Raw genomic sequence first — 19885 nt, forward strand, 5'->3', positions numbered from 1 at the left:
TCCTTGCTGTCTAAGGGACTCTCAAGAGTCTTCTCCAGAACCACCATTCCAAAGCATCAATTCTTCAGTACTCAGCCTTCTTTATGGTCCAACTCTCACATTTGTACATGACTACTGGAAATTCCATAGCTTTAACTATACAGACCTTTGCCAGCAAACTGATGGCTCTGCTTTTTAACATGCTGTCTAGGTTCATCATAACTTTTCTTCCAAGGAGTAAGCATCTTAATTTCAGCTGCAATCACTGTCTGCAGTGATTTTGGAGCCCAAGAAAATAGTCTGTCACTGTTTCCATTGCTTCCCCATCTATTTGCCATGAAGCGATGGGACAAGATGCTAAGATCTTGGTTTTTTGAATGTTGAGTTTCAAGCCAGTTTTTTCACTCTCTTTTGCCCTCATCAAAAGGCTATTTATTCACTTCTCACCTTCTGTCATTGTAGTGGTATTATCTGCACATCTGAGGCTGTTTATATTTCTCCCAGCAATATTGATTCAAACTGTGATTCATCCAACCCAGCATTTCGAATGACGTACTCTGCATATAAGTTAAATAAGCAGGGTGACAAAATACAGCCTTGATGTACTCCTTTCCCAATTTGGAACCAGTCCATTGTTCCATGTCCAGTTCTAACTGTTGCTTCTTACCTGCATACAGGTTTCTCAGGAAACAAGTAAGATGATCTGGTATTCCCATCTAAGAATTTTCCATAGTTTGTAGTGATCCACACAGTCAAAGGCTTTAGCTTAGTCAATGAAGAAGATGTTTTTCTGGAACTTCCTTGCTTTCTTCCTAATCCAACAAATGTTAGCAATTTGATCTCTGGTTCCTCTGACATTTCTAAACTCAGTTTGTACATCTGGAAGTTCTTGGTTCAACTACTGCTGAAGCCTAGCTTGAAGGATTTTGAGTATAACCTTGCTAGCATGCGAAATGAAATAAATTTTATGGTAGTTTGAACATTCTTTGACATTACTCTTCCTTGGGATTGGAATGAAAACTAACCTTTTCTAGTCCTGTGGCCACTGCTGAGTTTTCCAAATTTGCTGGCATATTGAGTGTAGCACTTTAACAGCATCATCTTTTAGGATTTTAAATAGCTCAGCTGGAATTCCATCACCTCCACTAGCTTTGTTCGTAGTAATCCTTCCCCAGGCCCACTTGATTTCACATTCTAGGATATCTGGCTGTAGGTGAGTCACCACACCATCATGGATATCCGAATCATTAAGACCTTTCCTGTAAAGTTCTGTGTATTCTTGCCACCTCTTCTTAATCTCTTCTGTTTCTGTTAGGTCCTACCATTCCTGTCTTTTATAATGCCCATCCTCACATGAAATGTTCCCTTAACACCTCCAATTTTTTAAAAGAGATCTCTAGTTTTTCTGATTGTTTTCTTCTGTTTCTTTGCACTGTTCACCAGGGAAGGCCTTATCTCTCCTTGCTATCCTCTGGAACTCTGCATTCTCTTGGCTATATCTTATCCTTTCTCCCTGGCTTTTCACTTCTCTTCTTTCCTCAGCTGTTCATAAAGCCTCCTGAGACAACCACTTAGTCTTTTTACATTTCTTTTTCTTGGAGATGGTTTTGGTCACCATCTCCTGCATAAGAACTATGAACTCCGTCCATAGTTCTTCAGGCACTTTGTCAGATCTAATCCCTTGAATCTGTCACTTCCACTGTATAATCATAAGGGATTTGATTTAGGTCATACCTGAACGGCCTGGTGATTTTGCTTCCTTTCTTCACTTTAAGCCTAAATTTTGCAACAAGGAGCTCATGATCTGAGCCACACTTAGCTCCAAGCCTCGTTTTTACTGACTATATAGAGCTTCTCCATCTTTGGCTGCAAAGAACATAATCCGATTTTGGTATTGACCATCTGGTGATGTCCATGTGTGGAGCTTTCCCTTGGGTTGTTGGAAAAGGGTGTTTGCTATGACCAGCATACTTTCTTGACAAAACTCTGTTAGCCTTTGCCCTTCTTCATTTTGTACTCCAAGACCAAACTTACCTGTTATTTCAGGTATCTCTTGATTTCTTACTTTTGCACTCCCATCCCCTATAATGAAAAGGACATCTTTTTTTGGTGTTAATTCTAGAAGGTCTTGTAGGTTTTCATAGAATCGGTCAACCTCAGCTTCTTCAGCATCAGTGGTTGTAGCATAGACTTGGATTACTGTGATGTTGAGTGATTTGCCTTGGAAATGAACCAAGATCATTCTGTCATTTTTGAGATTGCACAAGTACTGCATCTTGGACTCTCTTGTTGACTGTGAGGGCTACTCCATTTCTTCTATGGAATTTTTTCCACAGTAGTAGATATAGTGGTCATATGAATTAAATTCTCCCGTTCTCATCCATTTTAGTTCACTGACTCCTAAGATGTTGAAGTTCACTCTTGCCATCTGCTTGACCACAGCCAATTTACCTTGATTCATGGACCTAACATTCCAGGTTGTTTTGCAGTATTGTTCTTTACGACACTGGACTTTTCTTTCACCACCAGACACATCCACAACTGAGTGTCGTTCCTGCTTTGGCCCAGCCACGTCCTTCTTTCTGGAGCTATTAGCAACTGCCCTCTGCTCTTCCCCAGTAGCATACTGGACACCTACTGACCTGGGGGGCTCATCTTCTGGTGTCATATCTTTCTGCCTTTTCATACTGTACATGGGGTTCTCCAGGCAAGAATACTGGAGTGGGTTGCCATTCCCTTCTCCAGTGGACCACGTTTGTCAGAACTCGTCACTGTGACCTATCTGTCTTGGATGGCCCTGCACGTCATGGTTCATAGCTTCACTGAGTTACCCAAGTCTCTTTACTATAAGGCTATGATCCATGGAGAGGATAGTATTATTGTTCTATTTCATTAAAAAAGTTGTACACGCACATGGTTGTATTTAAGTACTCCGAAAATGTTTGTGATCAATAATACGTGATTCTCTTGTAGTAGGATTTCAAGCTGTGGCTTTTCCAGTAGTTATGTATGGATCTGAGAGTTGGACCAGAGTGGGATGATAGGGAACCTTAAATACCACAATCTGGGCCCAATTCAAGGTGGGGAAAAAGAAGCCACACAGAATTTGAGTGCAAAAAATAAATATAAAATTTATTAAAACACCCACAATATTTTAAAGATACCAGGAGTAATACAGTTCACAAACCCAGTTGTTTGTGTAAATTATAATAAAATACAAATCAAAAAAGGATACATACTTGCAATTTCTAGGCACCCTAAATTAAATCTGCTGAAACACTGGGGGAGAAGGGAGGGCAAGGAGGGTAGCTCAGGAGGCAAACCAATAAAGTGGGAGGAAAAAATATTAACAAAAAAGTAAAAATTATACAAAATAAAATTATCAGCATAAATTTACTGTACTAAGAATATCTACAGTTTAATAATACACATCCTATTGCCTTGAGACATTGCAAAAATCTACCATTCATCCATCAACCCCAGATAAACTTCATTTCAAGTAGCCACAGTTACAAAGTCAAGACGGAATATTCAAGTATGGTTGTTAAGTTCACCTCCATTGGAAGCCAAGTAACCAAACAGGAATTCAAAGAGAGAAGAAATAAAACACATCAAAAAGCTACAGGGGTTCTAGATTAAGCCTAATGCATTAATATGCCACAATATGACCTGCCCTTGTTTCTTTAATTAGAATAGATGAAAAAGAAATTACATCACTCCTGTTTTTCTCCTCCTTTTTTCCCCTCAAAAGAAAAAAAAAAAAGTACTGGAACCAAGAAAATTTGGATATTCAAATGAGCCAAATAGAATTTTTAAAATCCTCATGTGATAAATGATGAGTTATCCCTGAATGACAGGTAGTCAAAGTGAGAAAAGAGAGCAAACGATACCACTACAAAAAGCATCCCTGATATCAGAAGAGAAGCAAACGGGGAAGTCGGCCGATTCTCACCGATTCTTAGGCAAAAGCGACGGTAGACCTTGCATTTCTGTGCTGCAATCTCTGCTCAGGGAAGAAGCCTATTGCTTTTCTTTTGTTGGCAGCTCTGCGGAAGGAAGGGCTGGGAGTGCCGAGACGGGGCCTCGCCCGTGGAGAAACTCTCCCTGTGCGTGCGGGACTGTATAACCTATGCTGGGGGTATGCACCTCAAAAAATATTCAGGTTGGTCCAGGGTATGTTGAAGTTGGCCATGTACTACAGCAGATGCAGCTGGTTAATAAAAATAGGTTGTGAGGGAGTCATTTCAAATGACAGCAACAATGACTGAAAAAGCTCAATGAGATGGGCAGAGAAAATTCACATTTTATTCAAAAGCAAAACTTAAAAGCAAACAAAATAAAAGTCAACCACAGTCCTTCCTCTAAGCATTCTGCCATTTTAACTGAAGAATGAAAAATAAAATGACCCCAGACTCTTCAAGGTCAAGTAGGTCATCAAATGGACAACCCGTACGTATCAGAGCCTCCTGGAATCTACTTTACCAAAGTTGTCATGATGTCCTGTTTTTGAGGTATTTAAAAAAAATTATTGTGACAGTGGATGACACAAAATGGAGCTTCCTGTTGAATTTTTAAAATATCAACTTTTGTGGACCCAAGAAGAAATTTAGAATAGCACCAACTAAAAACAGCCTCAGTGGCACCAAGTGAGCAAAGCTCCTTCCTTTAGTTTGAACACGAGGGGATACCAATGAGAGGCAGAAGCAATGCTGGATGCTGGGGCAAAGGCTGTGAGGAGCAAAGGAATGAGCCCCCTGCCCACCACGGTCCTGGCCAGTGCTGGGGAGGGGAGGAGGCCCATCCGCCCACCCTAGCCTGCAGAGCACCTTTGGAACTCTCAGAGACATCTAGTCAGCACCCTGGACAGCAGGAGAAAACGCCTGTCGGCTATGAGAATGCCTGCCATGTTAGAAGACGCAGGAGTACCTGCCTCCCCTTCCTCCAAAAAAAAAAAAAAACCCCAAACCTCTTCATGCTTCCTTTCTTGATAGACCCAAGAGGACACATGTGAAACCAGCGTGCCCGCCACCTCCAAGCCAGGCAGGCCCACTCCCCGCCCCAGTAAGAGGGCTGGCTGCCTTTGAGACTTGCCTTTCTGTCTGGCCAGCAAGGGAGGAATAGAACAAAACAGAAAAACTGCTCAGAGCAGGTTCTAGCACGTAAACAGAAGTCTAAGGAGACAGCACCAAAAGGGGGCAGGGGAAGAAGCCAAGAGACTGGAGCCCACCTTGTTTTTGGTTGGTTGTGGTTTCAGAACCTTGATAGCACCTCAGCAGGACAGGATCAGGGACAGTCACATTAAAACACCATAGCACCATTTTATTTAGACTATTTCAATTCATAAAAATGCTTCCTAGTCCATAAAACACACTTCAGTAACAAAAGGAAAGAGATTGGTTGAGGCACGTCGGGGCTATCATTTTAATTTCCACAGCACTGCCCTGGTGTGAGGTCTGGCGGTGGTCAACTTCATGAAGCCTGGCTGGGTTCTCTTAATGGAATCAGGTTACCATCTACTCACTGTCACCCGTCCTCGCATACCCACTGCTGTTGGGCACAAAGCAATTAAGATCTGCTCCTTCCTTCCTTGCTTCAGCACTTTTAAATCCCTTGCTCTGCAAACTACTGTTTCCAAAAGAGGCTGGTGAGAGGACCAAGAGGGGCGGGTAGGATCTCTTTCCCTGCGCACCTGTCATCTCAGTGAGACGGCGAGGCAGTACCCACATAGCCAGAGTGGGAAACCCAGGCCCTGCCAGAAAACACACCAAACAATAACGAAAACAAGAAACCTCAAAAGCCATGAAACACTTCAGTCAACATTTCTGATGGTTAGATAACGGTTTCTTGAGCTAGCACCAGTTATTTTGCGAGAACCTGCCGCAAAGCGATTTTTTTATTTTAAAAACTTCTTAGCACAAAACTTTGCAAGTACTTTCCTTGCATGCAAAAAAGGCAGGGAAAACAAAAGAAGAACCAACTGTCTGCACTGCACGTGGATGGCATCTGTGGACAGGGCACACTGGGGGAGATGACTCTAGGACTCCATCATTTCTGTTGCTAGACTATTATTCCTAAAACTTGGTCATGCTGTTAGGTTCTTTAGTTGCAATGGCTTTATTTTTCTTCTCATGATAAAAATGTCTGTTAATCATCTTTAGGACTTAAAAAATGATAGTGCCAGTAAAAAATAAAAATTCCATTTTTCTCTTTAAGAAACCTTCAGCAGCAAGGGGGAGGGGATAAAGAGCTGTGCATAGTTACTTTTTAAACATACGTCTAAAGCATGCTAATTTAATGACTGAGATTTGAGGTAGGTTATACATGTAGTGTGTAAAAATCAGCATGGGCTTGAGCATGGCAACAGCACCACCTAATCTCTGAAACACCGTTCTGGAGGGCATGGGGACATCCAATGGAGACTGCCTCTTGACTCACTTCTCAGCAGCCTATTTGCTAATCCAGAATTTATGAACCAAAGGCTGTTTGGGTTGGGGGTGGGGGAGAGACATCACATGCTTTTAGATTGTATTGGTTTCTCCTTTCATCTAATGGCTTTGCTACCAAGGGTGATGAGGGGAAGAGTCTATTAAACACACATCAAGGAGATTCATACATGCCAAGTATCAGAATCACCTGGGTTACACTCGGGACCTTCCAAACCAACAGCCAACCTGGGGCTTTCCCGGGTCATACAGACGGTCACATTCTCCAAATGTTTTGTAAAATATTGTATTTCTTGTTTAAGATAATTTAAAATGAAGTTTTCAAGGCACCCCCGCATCTACCTAAGCACGGAGTCAAATGAGACCTGCATAAAAGTACTGATGCGTTAAGCAAAATAGCATTTAAAGGACCCAACTTTTCCTCAAAACTAGAAAATCAGCATGCTCATTAAAGACTCTGCTTCCTTTAGCTTGTCAAACTGAAGGTCAGAGGTTTTCCTATAAATCTGAGTTCTGAATAATTCGAAATCCTGATAAGCTCTTGGGTATTTATTTCAAAAGCAATAATATTTCATTTTTGTCCTGTAAAATAAATGCAACTTTACAGAATATGGTAAAAGTGAAGGCTAGACAAAGCACGTTAAATATTCAGCTACTATTTACAATTTCTCCCACAATTACATGTTAAAACATACTTTTTTCAAGTTGCTGTTTAAATCTAGGCAAAAGTGCTTAAAAATTTTTTTTCACTATTTACAATTAAAACCAGACCACATAAATGCTCAGGACATCTCATAGCGAGTCTCCGCCAGTGCTGCTGGAACAGTTACAGTAAACACCCAGCGGGTCGATTCTCAGCTCTTACACAAGGCACCTGGAAGCTCAGGAACTTGCCTTTAGCATCGTCATCTGATTGTTAAACTCATATGAAGACCCACATCTGAATAAAACTGCTCAATAAATATCTGATGTTTATCTCAGGGTTTGGCTGTCAATCACTGCGTGGCCATATTCCCCTCTGTGTCCTTATGAAGCCTCTCACGCACCACATACATCCACATGGGTAGCTGGACATCATTTCTGCTAATACCACAGGAAAAACACACACTCCAAGAAGTCTGACGTGCTGTCGACGAATGTTGCTTCCTACCTGTCAGGCCCAACCTCTCTCAACAAATGTCAAAAAAATTAAGCACCACATTCTCATTTCAAAGAACTGAACGAATGCACCAGAATTTTAGAATGGGCATGTTCAAGTGGGTGGAGAGGGGAGGAAGGAAGGAAAGGAGAAAATGACCAAATAGAGAAATGGCACCAATTAGGGAGGAAAATCATAGCTACCTGCTGAAAATGTTTGACTCTTGCATTTAAAAATTGTTAAGTGTAGGCCCACTCCTCAAATGGTAGCATGGAGGGGTGGGCTCAGGTGTGAGGCATGCACCATTGTCCAATGTGAAATCCAGGGATAAGGAGATGCGTTACAGCTGTCTCACTGCTGTGCGGAGTCCCGCAGGGCGGCCTGCCTGATCAAGGAGGCCCCAGCACAGCACTGCAGCACCAGGCTCGGCTTTTCACAGCTTGGGTTCGACTTCTTGTTCTTAAAGATACAGTAGCCCTTTTCGGTATCAGCATCGACTTTGGAGGCATTTTTTTTTTTTTAAACCTGCCACTAAGACAAATTCCTTCAGCCAGTATTCATCGGCTAGTCAGCTTGGTGGAAAAAGGCTCCCGAGAACCTCTCGATTCCAGCTCCGTCCCGAGGTGCTGCCGAGGGGACCACGGTACCACGTGACTTGATAGCTAACGGACAGAGAGGATTCAGTGTGGAGACTAGCAAGCTTGAAGCTATCTACTTCCAACCTGGTTTCGGGGGAGATCTATGCCAGCATCTCAGGTGCCTGGCCTGGGGTGCGCCTGCCCCCCCATACCCGACTCCAAGCCGGGGACTGGAAAAGGGACCCCAGGGGTTTTTCTACAGATTCTCCCATCCTACTGAAGAGGACAGAAGCTGTCCTGAGGGCTCCCTCCCCTGAAGGGAAGGCGTGTCTGTCAGGGGGATGCAGTGGGTGGCTACGACCTGCACTTGGCTCATGAGGGGCCGATGGCTGAGAGAACCTCGTCATCTCCCAAGAGGGCCAGGCTCACCAGGCCCAGCACACCTGGGCAGGAATGAGTGCTTCTGGCCTTTCCTGCCGATCCTTTACCATTACAATTGTCACTTAAAAAAAAATCCAATAAATACACATTTTAAATGGAATTTAAAACTACTCCTTTGTGAAAGGACACTATAAACTTTCTTTCCATTATTGTGATATACAAGGATAGAGTTTTAAAAACAAGAGAAAATAAAAGCCCCCCCAAACAAGGGAGGGAAAAAAAACCAATGTGGAGATATAAATATTAAGATCACGAAAAAAATCACCCGACAGCCGTAGTTTCTTCTTCAAAGTGCTGGGGAAGTGGGGGTGGGGGGAGGGAAGGGAGGGGCGGGTCAGTTCTGAGGTTTGGACCATAAATACATATATATGCGTATCTATATATGTATATATAGATAAAAAGACTTCTGCACCCCCAACCCGCCCCCAGGTGTGAGGGCGAAAGCACCACAGAGGCAGCTCGGGCCGGGCCCGACGCTGAGGTACGCTGGCTCCCTGGCACCTAGATCCAGCGGCTGTAGGGGCCGGTGACCTTCGTGTAGGCATAGGAGGACACGGTGACCGCTGAGTCCGTGGGCACGGCCAGCGCCTGCCGGGTGGGCACCATCCCCTTCTTCTCCTTATGCTGGGACTCGGGGACCACGGCGCCCCCCCACTTGCGCTTCTTCCCGTAGAGCTTGGCCTCCTGATGGCCCAGGCCCAGCCGGGCGGCCTCCTCCTGTCGTGCCCGCGCCCTCTCCGCCAGCTGCTTCATCTTGGCCTCCCAGAGCGCCAGCCCGTGGTTGGGCTGGTTGAGGTTCTTGTGCTGGTAGAAGACCAGCGAGATGCGGGTGGGGTGGCAGCGGTTGGGCTTCTTGAGGGGCGTGGTGGCGTGCAGCTCCCGCCGGGCACACTCGATGAGGATGGAGCCGTGAGCGGGGGCCACGGCCACGCCGCCGATGTTCTCGTCCAGGAAGTTGTGTTCGCTGTCCGACCACAGTTCCTCCTCCTCCTCCGCTCCACCGGCGCCGCCCCCGCTGCCCTTCTCCTCCTTCACAGTCCCCTTGTTAGGGGGCCCCTCTGCTGTCCCCTCCTCCAGGCTGAAGGGATCCCACAGCTTCTCCTCGGACTTCAGGGCCCCAAACAGCTTCTCACTGGGGCCCAGGGGCATGCCGAAGGACTGCCAGGCTTTGTCCAGCTGGCTCGCTCCCGGGGTTGGAATCCTCCCCTCCTCCCCTTTCAAGGGGCTCCACAGCTTGTCCTGGAATCCAGGCCCACCTTTCAGGGCGGAGCTGAAGTCCCCTGCCCCCACCCCCCAGGGCTTCTCAGCCAGGCCGGGCCCAGCCAAGGACGAGGAGCTGCTTCCAAACTTGCAGGGGCTCCACGGCTTGCCTCGCAGCCGTCCTCCAGGCTGGGGGGCTGGCTGCTGTCCCTCGCCAGGAAACAACCCCCACTGATGCTGGCCATCAGGGAAGTGGGAAGGGGTCAGGCAGGCACCCCCAAAAGAACCGAGCTTATCAGGGATGACGGCGGGGCTTTCCACAGGAGGGAACACACCCCAGCTGCCACCCACGCTGTTAGTCCTTTTGGGGGACATGCTTGGGCCTCCTGAGTACTGTCCCCATAGATGACTGGGACCCCCGTTCTGAGATGCCTCAGGCAAAGGTGTTTTGCCCATCTTGCCAGGCTCTCTGGATACAGATTCAGTGTGGACCAGTGGATCTACTGGCTCTTGCTTGATGGATCTGTTGTAGCAATTGGAGCTCTGTGCAAAAGGAGAGGGGTCCCTGGACACTGGGTGGATCTGGGGGGCCTTCGGAAGCAGATACTCCTTGGGGCCTGGATAAGCAGGCTGCTGGTGGTGAGAAGCGGGATGGTGGGTGTCTGTGGGAACAGCCTGACCAGGCAGCTCGGCAAACTCAGCACCACCGTAGGCTGGGCTCAGGCTGTTGTGCAGAGCGTGGAGGTCTGGCTTCTTCTCGTAACTGCTGCTGCTGCCACTGTGCCCCCAGGCACCAGCACCCAGGAACTGAGAGGGGAAGACCGGGTTGCTGGACGGGAAGCCGTAGTAGCTGAACGACGGAAGCGCGTACTTGGAGTGGAAGCCGTTGACGGAGGCCAGGCCGGGCTGTGCATAGTAGGAGTGATAGGAGTACACACTGTTCACGCTGTAGGGGTCGGAGGGCCGGCAGCTGCCCAGCACCGAGTAGCTCTCCACCACCGTGTTGCCGCTATACTTGAAGGAGCTGAAGGGGCTCTGCGGCTCCACCTTGAGGGAGGGTTTCAGGCTTTGCTGGGACAACCCAGCCTTCAGAGAGAGGCCTGAGGAAGACAGGAGGTGAGACAGAGAAGGCGCACAGAGGACCACCGCCACAGAAGCGCCCGCTTCTCCCGAGGGGATTCCTCAGCCAGGCAGGCAGGACGCGGGAGGCTGGGCTTGCTCCCGGCGCCGCTCCGCTTGGCCTGGCCCCGAGGAAGCCCTGGGAGAGCGGCCGGCAGAGCCCTCAGCGCCCCAACCCAGGCAGACCCCCACCTGTCCTCCCCGAAGCGCCCCCGTGCCAGCTGCGGCAGGGGTCAGGGCTGCCCACACCGAAGACCCTGCTGTCCCGCTGCGAGGGGCGCGGGCGAGCTGGGGGACACCCAGCTGCCCTCTGGGAAGATGGGGGACCTCCGTGCCCTCGGCTCCCAGGTGCCTCCCATCGGGTCTGGCGTTCTCTGTCGCTGACTAACGGACGGTTCAGACGGCTGAGAGATTCCAGTACTTTCCTGTCTGGAATGCTATCTCAAGGCAGGAAGGGGGGGGTAAGGGCCCCCCGAACTGATGGCGCTCTGCCTCCCCTGCTGGGCGCTCTCCCCACACACCTGCGTCAGTGGTGATGCCAGCCAGCTCCAGGGCCTCCTGCTTGATCTTCTCAGGAGTGCTCAGCTTCTCCTTCTGGATCTTCTTCTTCTCGGCTGCTGCCTTCCTGGCTTCAAGCTGCCGCTGGCGGCAGGACTTGGCAGGCTCGGGCAGGCGCCGGACCTCGCGGGGGAAGGCGGTGAGCACCTGGATGGCCCCGCTGCCCACCTTGGCGTTCTGGTTCTCCTCACTGCCGAACTCGTCCGTGCTGGCCATCTTGTACAGGGGGAGCACGTGCAGCTGCTCGTCCTCGGGGATCTTGCCCACGCAGCGATTGTCTTCCTTGGTCAGGGTGCAGACCTGCCTCAAGCAGAGACAGGGGTTGGGGGAGCCCGGCACTGGGAGGGAGGGGCTGAGCGTCCCGCGCACAGACCATCCCAACCCCAGCCACCCGTTAGCCCCTCTCAGAGCATCTAAAAAGCACGCCTGTCTTGGCTTATACAGGAACGGGGTCACCACCATTTAGAGTTTGCTTGACAGTTTTCAACACACATCGTTTCACTTTGCCTAACCAAGCTGAGGGGGCATGAGATGACCGGCTCTGGGTCAAACAGCCAGAAAGGGGCCAGGTCAGGACAGGGAGATGTGCTCTGCCCCCGACTGTCATCACTGCCAGGACATGTCATTACCCAGACCTTGGACCTTTCACCATCATCCTCCTTGCCCTCAACACTCATCTCCTTTTGTTCTTAAAACTGAAAACTGTACATGTTGGTGGCAGAAAATTTACAGCAATACATAGGACATGAAAATTATCTCCATAATCCCACCAACTAGAAATAACCCGTATATATACTTGGTCATAGACATGCTCACTTTTTAATAATTAAATAGGATTATTTATACTATGTATGTGCTGTGTGCTTAGTCACTCAGTTGTGTCCAACTCTTCGCGACCCCATGGACGGTAGCCCACCAGGCTCCTCTGTCCATGGGATTCTCCAGGCAAGAATACTGGAGTGGGTTACCATGCCCTCCTCCAGGGGATCTTCCCAACCCAGGGTCGAACCCAGGTCTCCTGCATTGCAGGCGGATTCTTTACTGACTGAGCCACCAGGGAAGCCCATATTCTGGATACAGTTTTAGAACAACTTTTTCTTACACAATATATTTTCTTCCATGTTAGATATTCTTCCCCAATACGATTTAAGAGCCACACTATATTATTCCACTATATCAATGTGTTAACCTATTTAACTAATCCCTCATAACTATTTAAACCTGTTTCTCATTTTCTCCTATGGTAAGTAATACTTTTATTCTTTCACTGAATTTTCTAAGATACTTAATTCCCTAGGATAAACACTATGAGGAAGAACTGCCACATACTGCCAAACTGTGCTCCAAAACGATTTAGCATCAGTGCTTCACTCACACTGGCAGAATTTTCCATTTTCCTATACTTTTGTTGACATTTTTGCCATTCACTCAAAACTTTTCACTTGTTATCAAAATGTATCTCGCCATTGGAATATGCTTCTCTTATTACTAAGGCGTCTGATTTTTTTTTTTTCATTTACTTTTGTATTGACTATATTTTATTTTCTGAATTCTTGATGTTCTAACATTTGGGGCCTTGATCTTGAAGGGACTGACTCTCCCTAAGACTGCATGCTCAGTTGCTTCAGCTGTGTCCAACTCTTTGCAACGCTATGGATGCAGTCCACCAGGCTCCTCTGTCCGTTGGATTCTGCAGGCAAGAATGCTGGTGATGGTTGCCATGCCCTCCTCCAGGGGATCTTCCCAACCCAGGAATTCAGCCTGTGTCTCTTATGTCTCCTGCATTGGCAGGTGGGTTCTTTACCACTAGTGCCACCTGGGAAGCCTAGCTAATTCCTACAGGCAGCAAATGACTCCCCGCCAATGCAACTTTGATACATAAACCAACCTACCCAACCCCACCAACTCCTTTATCAAACTCTCACACACCAAATATTCCCCCTCCCTTAAATCACCCCGTAGAGACCACCTCTAAAGCCCAGAGCCTGAAGAAATTATTCAAACTATCAACCCTAAACTTACTCAGTTTATTTGTCCTGCCTTGCCCATTCTGTTTTATGAAATCCGCAATAAAGCTGTGGGCCCTTCTCTCCCCTCTCTGCCTCCTGACCAACGCGACTGTTGCCCAGGAAGCTGCCAAATTAGCACCCCAAGGCTGTAAGTGTCCTTATCCTGGGGCCACTGCACAAAGCTGTGCTGAGGACACCCTCCCTGTGGTTTACGGAAAGGAGTCTGAGAGTACTGTCCGTCCACAGGGGACTGGTTGGTAAATGGTGACAGAGCCACACACACAGCCTTAGAACAGCTGAAGTAAACTGATATCCACCGACCCAGAAAGCTATCCACCACATGCTGTTGAGTTAAGAGAAGCAAGGTCATGGAACAGCACATACACATGTGTAAAATGTATACAGCTGTGCACACACACACATACATTCAGGTATCTGAATGGATGGCCATCACAATGCTAACACAGGTTATCTATGAGACTTCAGGCAATTTTAAATTTATACTTTCTCATGTTATTAAATTTTTTTTACAATAAATAATTGTTCAGGTAGGAAAAAACCCATTATTCATTTTGGAAAAAAACTTATTTTTCACTTCCTTCCAGAAGCTCTGGGATCCAAATAACCTGACTGTGCTCTTATCTCCCAAAGGTCTGTCCTGCTCCTTTCCTAATCTTGAAGGGCCGACTCCTTCTCTATATTTCAACTAGAAGATCCTCATGGTGTAGTGTAGACAGAAGCCTGCCTCATTGTGCTTTTTGGTCTTGAACATGGGAAAGGAGGACAAGATGGAGAAATGAAATCCTAGGGTTGGGTCATTCATCCCATGCGGACAGAAGCTACACTGACTCTAGGAGTTCCTTTTTAGTTGAACATGCCAGTGCCCTTGCCTCTTCCACAGCCCCCTGGGAGCCTGTCTCCTAAGACCTAGGTGAAACGCAGAGAAGAGAGCCACATCACTCCTTCCAGGGCGCCCCCACCCAAGCCCAAACCTCCTCCCTTCTCCATCTTGTACTCACTCTTCTGGGACCTGCATCCAGGCTCATGGCCCTAAATACGAACTAAGTGCTCTCCAGTCTCAACTTCATTTCTCCAGACTCTCCTTTTCCCCAGCCTACTCTACATCTCCACCTGGACATCTAGCAGGCATTTCAAAACAGAATTTTCTTAATTTTTAAAAAAACTTTTAAATTTTATATTGGAGTACAGCCAATTAACTATGTTGTAATAGTTTCAGATGGACAGCAAAGGGACTCAGCCATACATATACACATATCCATTCTCCCCCAAGTTCCCTTCCCATCCAGGCTGCCATAATATTGAGTAAAGTTTCCTCTCCTATGTGGTAGGCCCTTGCTAGTTATCCATTTTAAATACAGCAGTATACCTGTCCACCCCATACTCCCTAACTATTCCTTTCTCCCATCCTTGAAAGTGAAAGTGAAGTTGCTCAGTCGTGTCCGACTCTCTGCGACCCTGTGGACTGTAGCCTACCAGGCTCCTCCATCCATGGGATTCTCCAGGCAAAAGTACTGGAGTGGGTTGCCATTTCCTTCTCCAGGGGATCTTTCCGACCCAGGGATCGAACCCAGGTCTCCCGCATTGTGGGCAGACGCTTTACAGTCTGAGCCACCAGGGAAGCCAGCAACCATAAGTTTGTTTTCTAAGTCTGTGAGTCTGTGTCTGTCAAAACAGAATTCTTGATTTTCACCCCAAACTGGTCTTCTCCTGATATTCTACATCTCAGTAAATAACACTAACACTTGCCTAGTTGCTCAAGCAATTCACACACCCCATGTCCAGGCCATGAGCAAATACCCTCAGCTATGCCTTCAATATCATCCCAAACCTGTCCAATTACTCCCCAGTCCCACCTCACTCCTGCCCAAGCTCTGTCACCTCTGGACAACTGTCCCAGCCTCTACCTGGCCTGCTTGCTCTGGTTCTTCCCCACCCACCCCTACTGAGCAAGAGAGTGCTTCTGACTTTAAAAGTGAGATCTTAGCATTCCCAGCTGAAAAGCCCTCCAGGGCTTCCCATCACACTTAGAGCAGAACCCAGAGCCCTCCCAGCCTCCCATGCCCCCTGCGACCCCACCCTCGCCTGCCCCTCTAATCTCACACTCTGAGCCTTCGCCTGTGTTGGTCCTGGAGCACCCCACCCCCACCCCATGCATTCAGTCCCTTACCTCCGCACGTCTGCTCAGGTGCCCCTTCTCAGACAAGGCTCCCTCCACGTCATCTAAAATAGCATCTGTGGTCATCTCATCCCTTATCCTACCGTATCTTCTCCTCACAGCCTTCCTTGCTACTGGACGTTATATCACACCCTTGGGCAGCACTCTGTTCATTTTATCCCCTGGCATCTAGAGCAGTACCTGGGGCACAATAAACATTTGCCCAGTGAATGAATCAAGAGACTGTCTGGACTTAAATCCAAGGTTTCAGAGAGACCTGGAACCACACTTTAGATTAAACTAGGACACATTGGGTGCCCAAGAGGCTGTATTCTGCAGCATCCACCCACACCAGCTCTGTCCCTGCATTTCCCAAAGAAGTTGGCAGAAGCAGGCAGCCTGGCAGGGTCTCTCCCAGCCTTGAGCCCACCTATCCGCACAGAGCAGGTGTGTGCCCCCTCCCAGGATCATCTCATAGGTGGGGCTGTGACAGCTCACAGGCTTTCTTACCACTGTGCACCCGTTGTAGAGGTTATGCTGGTCCTTGTGGGCGTGGGCACAGAAGTCCATGCAGGCCGTGACCCCCGAGAAGGGCCGCCCTTCCTTCAGCCCCAGACGGCAATCAATCGCTATTTCCTCATTGGTCACCTGTGGAGATTGCCAGGGAGAGCTGCTCAAGTGACCTGGGATGGTGGCCCTGACTTGGCAGAGGGGAGGCCAGGGGCAGAGAGGGAGGGGAGGAGGGAGGAGGTTAAGGAACACGACTGTCTTGCACTTGAGCTGCAGGAGGGAGGTTTTATGGCTGAAGCCCCTGTAGGGGTTACTTCCTTCTGGGTTATCTCAAGTCCCCTTTGCCTCAACTACGGAGTGCAGAGGTGACTGGTGAGAGAAACTCAAGCCTCCTCTACCAGAGTAGAGGACGTGGAGGATTATGAGCGGGAGAGAGATAAAGACTAAGGATAGAGGAGAGTCCGGGGTGTGGTGAGCCTGGTGCAAACACGAGGTCTTAACAAAGACCTACACCGCTGCTGGGGCACTGGCTGGGCTTTCCCATCAGGAGCCCACTCTGCACTGCCACACAGCAGGGAGCTGGGCAGAGGTGGGGTGTCACGTGGGCACAGAACAGCAGAGAACAGCGCAAGACCCAGTACCTGGTTCTGATAGGCCTGGGGCGCCAGCCGCTTATACAGGGGAGCAACTTCGGTGGCCAGGTCCTGGAAACTCTTCCGGAGCACTTCTTCCTGCGGAGACGAGAATAGTCACACACCCCCAGAGCAGCTCCGCCTGGTAAACTCTGCACCCTGGAAATCCACCTCCATTCTAGAACCTCTGCTGGGCTCCCAGCGGCAAGGTAAGAAGGGGCCGACAGGTATCTTAACAGTGTTTCTTCTGGGAAGGGTGTGGGGTCGCGTCTGATTTAAAGTTGGAGATGCTGAAGCTCACCAGAGTCTGGTCACTCTGACTACCAAGCACCTGCTCTGCCAGCCTCCAGCCCAGAGCCACTCAGAACGCCTAGAACAGGTTCCTGCCCTTACTGAGCACCTCGGTCAGAGGTGGGGGATGGCAGGCGTGTGCGAGCATGAACAGCAAGTGTGGATCCTTCCTGCAGTGGTCCAGACAGGTAAACAGAGGCAGGGAGGGGCGGGCGGGGCCTGTGCTAGGAATCCCACAGCCGCCGGGCCCAGCACCCGTCACGAGCCTAGTACACAGGCTCAACGTTCTATCCTTTAAGACTATCATCTCAGGTGTTCAGTCCACAAGCCGTGTGTGGCTACTGCAGCATAAATTAATTTTAATTAAAATTAAATAAAAAATTCAGCCCCTCCACTGCACTAGCCACATTTCAAATACTCAGTGACTACAAGTGGTTCCTGTGGCTGTCTGTAACTCTACAGAGAACATTTCCATTATCACAGAAAGTTCCACCAGACAATGCTGACCTCAATGAAGCAGCCCCCAAACAGAGTTTAAGGTATTCACGGCCTTTCTCTAGCCCTCTGAGGGTGACAAGTAGGGCTAGAGCAGCTCCAAGCCAGCCTTAAGCACAGGCATGAAGAGTTTACACAGAAGAACGAGGAGGAAGAGGGAAGGAAGAAAGCACCAAACTCACAGAATTAGAAACAGAGGGTGAGACCAATGGCTCAGCTGTCTGTCCAGTGGGGCCGCAGAGCTACCAGCCAGCCTCACTGCAACTCCCTGGCTACCTTCCAGGTGCTTCCATGAGCACAGGGGGCCTGAAGCCAGCACAACATGGGGGTGGGGAAACACAGGCCAGGGTTAAATGCTGACTTCACCATCACTGCCACACAGCCTCGGGCAAGCCATCTGCCTCACCTGTAAAGGGAGCAGTCATAGTGCCCAGAGCCTCAGGGTGTCATAAGATTAACTGAGACACTTGTGAGGTTCTGAGCAGAGCACCCAGCACTTAGTAGGTGCACAGGAAATGGTAGCTGATGGAACAGAGGAAACAGTTGTTTTCCATGTATTGCTTTCATTCATGATAATTCCTAGTTTCTGGCGGCACTGAGACTCCTTCATTCATTGAAGCAACTGCATTTGCTGCTTCTGAGGGAGGGAGGGTGCTGCCATAAATAAAAGTCTAGCGTCAAATTAGACTCAGACTAGGTTATGTAACAGTCAAAAAAGCTGGCTTGGAGAGGAAAAAAAAGAGCTTCTAAATTTGGATGTGCTGCTTCCTTTTATTTCTGAAAAGCAAAGCCTGGAAGTCTGAGCATAGAAATTTATATGTGGTTTAGGAAAAAAAATGTACCCCAGGAGTCCTTGCCCCCTGAAAAGGGGGGAAGCCCTTCTGGCACAAGGAGCTTGGAGACAGTTGGAATGTAGAGAGTGGGATCAAGGTACTGCCGGGATCCAGTGCCCCCCTCCTTGCAGGAGCAGAAGCAGGAGGGAGGGAGGCTGCAGGGAGCCCACTGCAGCCTGAGGCTGGCTCTGCCTCTAGACTTCCAGGTGGGAGCCCCTCAGATGGCCTGCCCAACCAAGGCAACAGAGGAGAAGTGGCAGAGGGGGAGGCAGCCTGGCTGGACACGCCTGGCTCCCAGCCTAAGCTCAGCCTGCGGAGGAGACCCTGAGACCCTTGTCCTGTTGTTACTGGGTTGAGGAAAAGCTCGAGGGCAGGAGGAGGCCTCAGACCTACAGGCAACGTCATGTGGATGCTAGTCCAGTGCCCGAGGACCATGCCAGGCCCCCAGCAGGGGACAGCAAAGACCTGGACAACTGCGCAGAGATGTGTCTCCAGCAGCCGGGCAGGATGAGGGAAGTCTAGCATCAGTCAAAAGATGGCCTGAGGCCCCTCTTCCTCCCATACCTCCCACCCAGAAAGATGTCTTGCAAAGAATAGAGGGAAGTGATCACTCTTAAGAGGGCCATACTCTAATGAAGGAATCTGAACATTTACCTTAAGGAGACTTTTCTAAACTGCAAGAGTCTGAGGTACCTGTAATTGGTAAGTCTAATTTTTCACTTGTCATATCCTTCCACATCACATCACATAACTTATTTCACTGCAAGATAAGGTCAGTTAAAAAACAAAAAAGGAAGTTCCATTTTATGCACATCTGAGTCTCAGTGCACTAATCCTATGTGCCATCTGGACTGTTAGAGGCAGCAGGTGGGACAGGGTGAGTGGGAGCCCCTGGCTCCCTATGGGGCTCTGCTCACCTCTTTGGGGTTGTCCCCAGCGAGGCGGAACTTGCGAGGAGTTTTGCTCCGAGCATATTTGCAGCCATTGAAGTACATGCTCCAGGAACAACCGAAGGAGAAGGAGGCACCACAGGTGTTTGGGTCTTTGCCTTGGCAAGCGCAGGTCCGGCTGCAACATATAACACGTTAGGCATCCAAAGCACATTTTTTGTTCTGGAATTTTCCCCTCCCTGAGGGGGAGGCCCTGCTGTTGCCTGGCATCCGCTGGCCTCCCACTATTGGGATGACATCATTCCCTGCCCTCAACTCCTTTCCCAAGTCTCTACCCTTGTGGGCAGAGGACCAGTTCTGAGTAGCCCATTGGGCTCCCCACCCCTGAGCCTGAAGGTCTGAGAGTCTGTTGCTGGGAGAAGCACCTGGGTTTTGTGAGATGGCTGAAAGGACCTAATCAAAAACCCAATCATGTTTACACTTTGCCATGACTCTAATATCTTGATCAGCTTCAACACAGACCACTCGAAGAGGGGAATAATGTGAACCACAGAGTTTGAACATGCCTGCTTCCTGCAGGCCCAGGTGCTGAC

The 19885-nt window shown here is 48.7% G+C and overlaps 1 protein-coding gene across 2 annotated transcripts in view; it reads right to left on the minus strand.

Annotated features, from left to right (window-relative positions):
• Nucleotides 1-3084: 3084 nt before the first annotated feature.
• The window catches only part of TET3 (tet methylcytosine dioxygenase 3), a 110252-nt gene continuing 93451 nt past the window's right edge, over nt 3085-19885 (minus strand). For both annotated transcript variants that reach the window (XM_070476046.1, XM_070476054.1), the window contains 5 exons: nt 19320-19470; nt 16793-16882; nt 16152-16289; nt 11420-11756; nt 3085-10879 (listed from right to left, as the gene is read on the minus strand). In XM_070476046.1, coding sequence (XP_070332147.1) covers nt 9081-10879; nt 11420-11756; nt 16152-16289; nt 16793-16882; nt 19320-19470 — 2515 coding nt within the window. In that variant the 3' untranslated portion in view covers nt 3085-9080. The remainder of the gene's footprint in view (nt 10880-11419; nt 11757-16151; nt 16290-16792; nt 16883-19319; nt 19471-19885) is intronic.

Source organism: Odocoileus virginianus, chromosome 2, assembly GCF_023699985.2.
Source record: "Odocoileus virginianus isolate 20LAN1187 ecotype Illinois chromosome 2, Ovbor_1.2, whole genome shotgun sequence".
In the NCBI taxonomy this organism is placed as follows: Eukaryota; Metazoa; Chordata; class Mammalia; order Artiodactyla; family Cervidae; genus Odocoileus; species Odocoileus virginianus.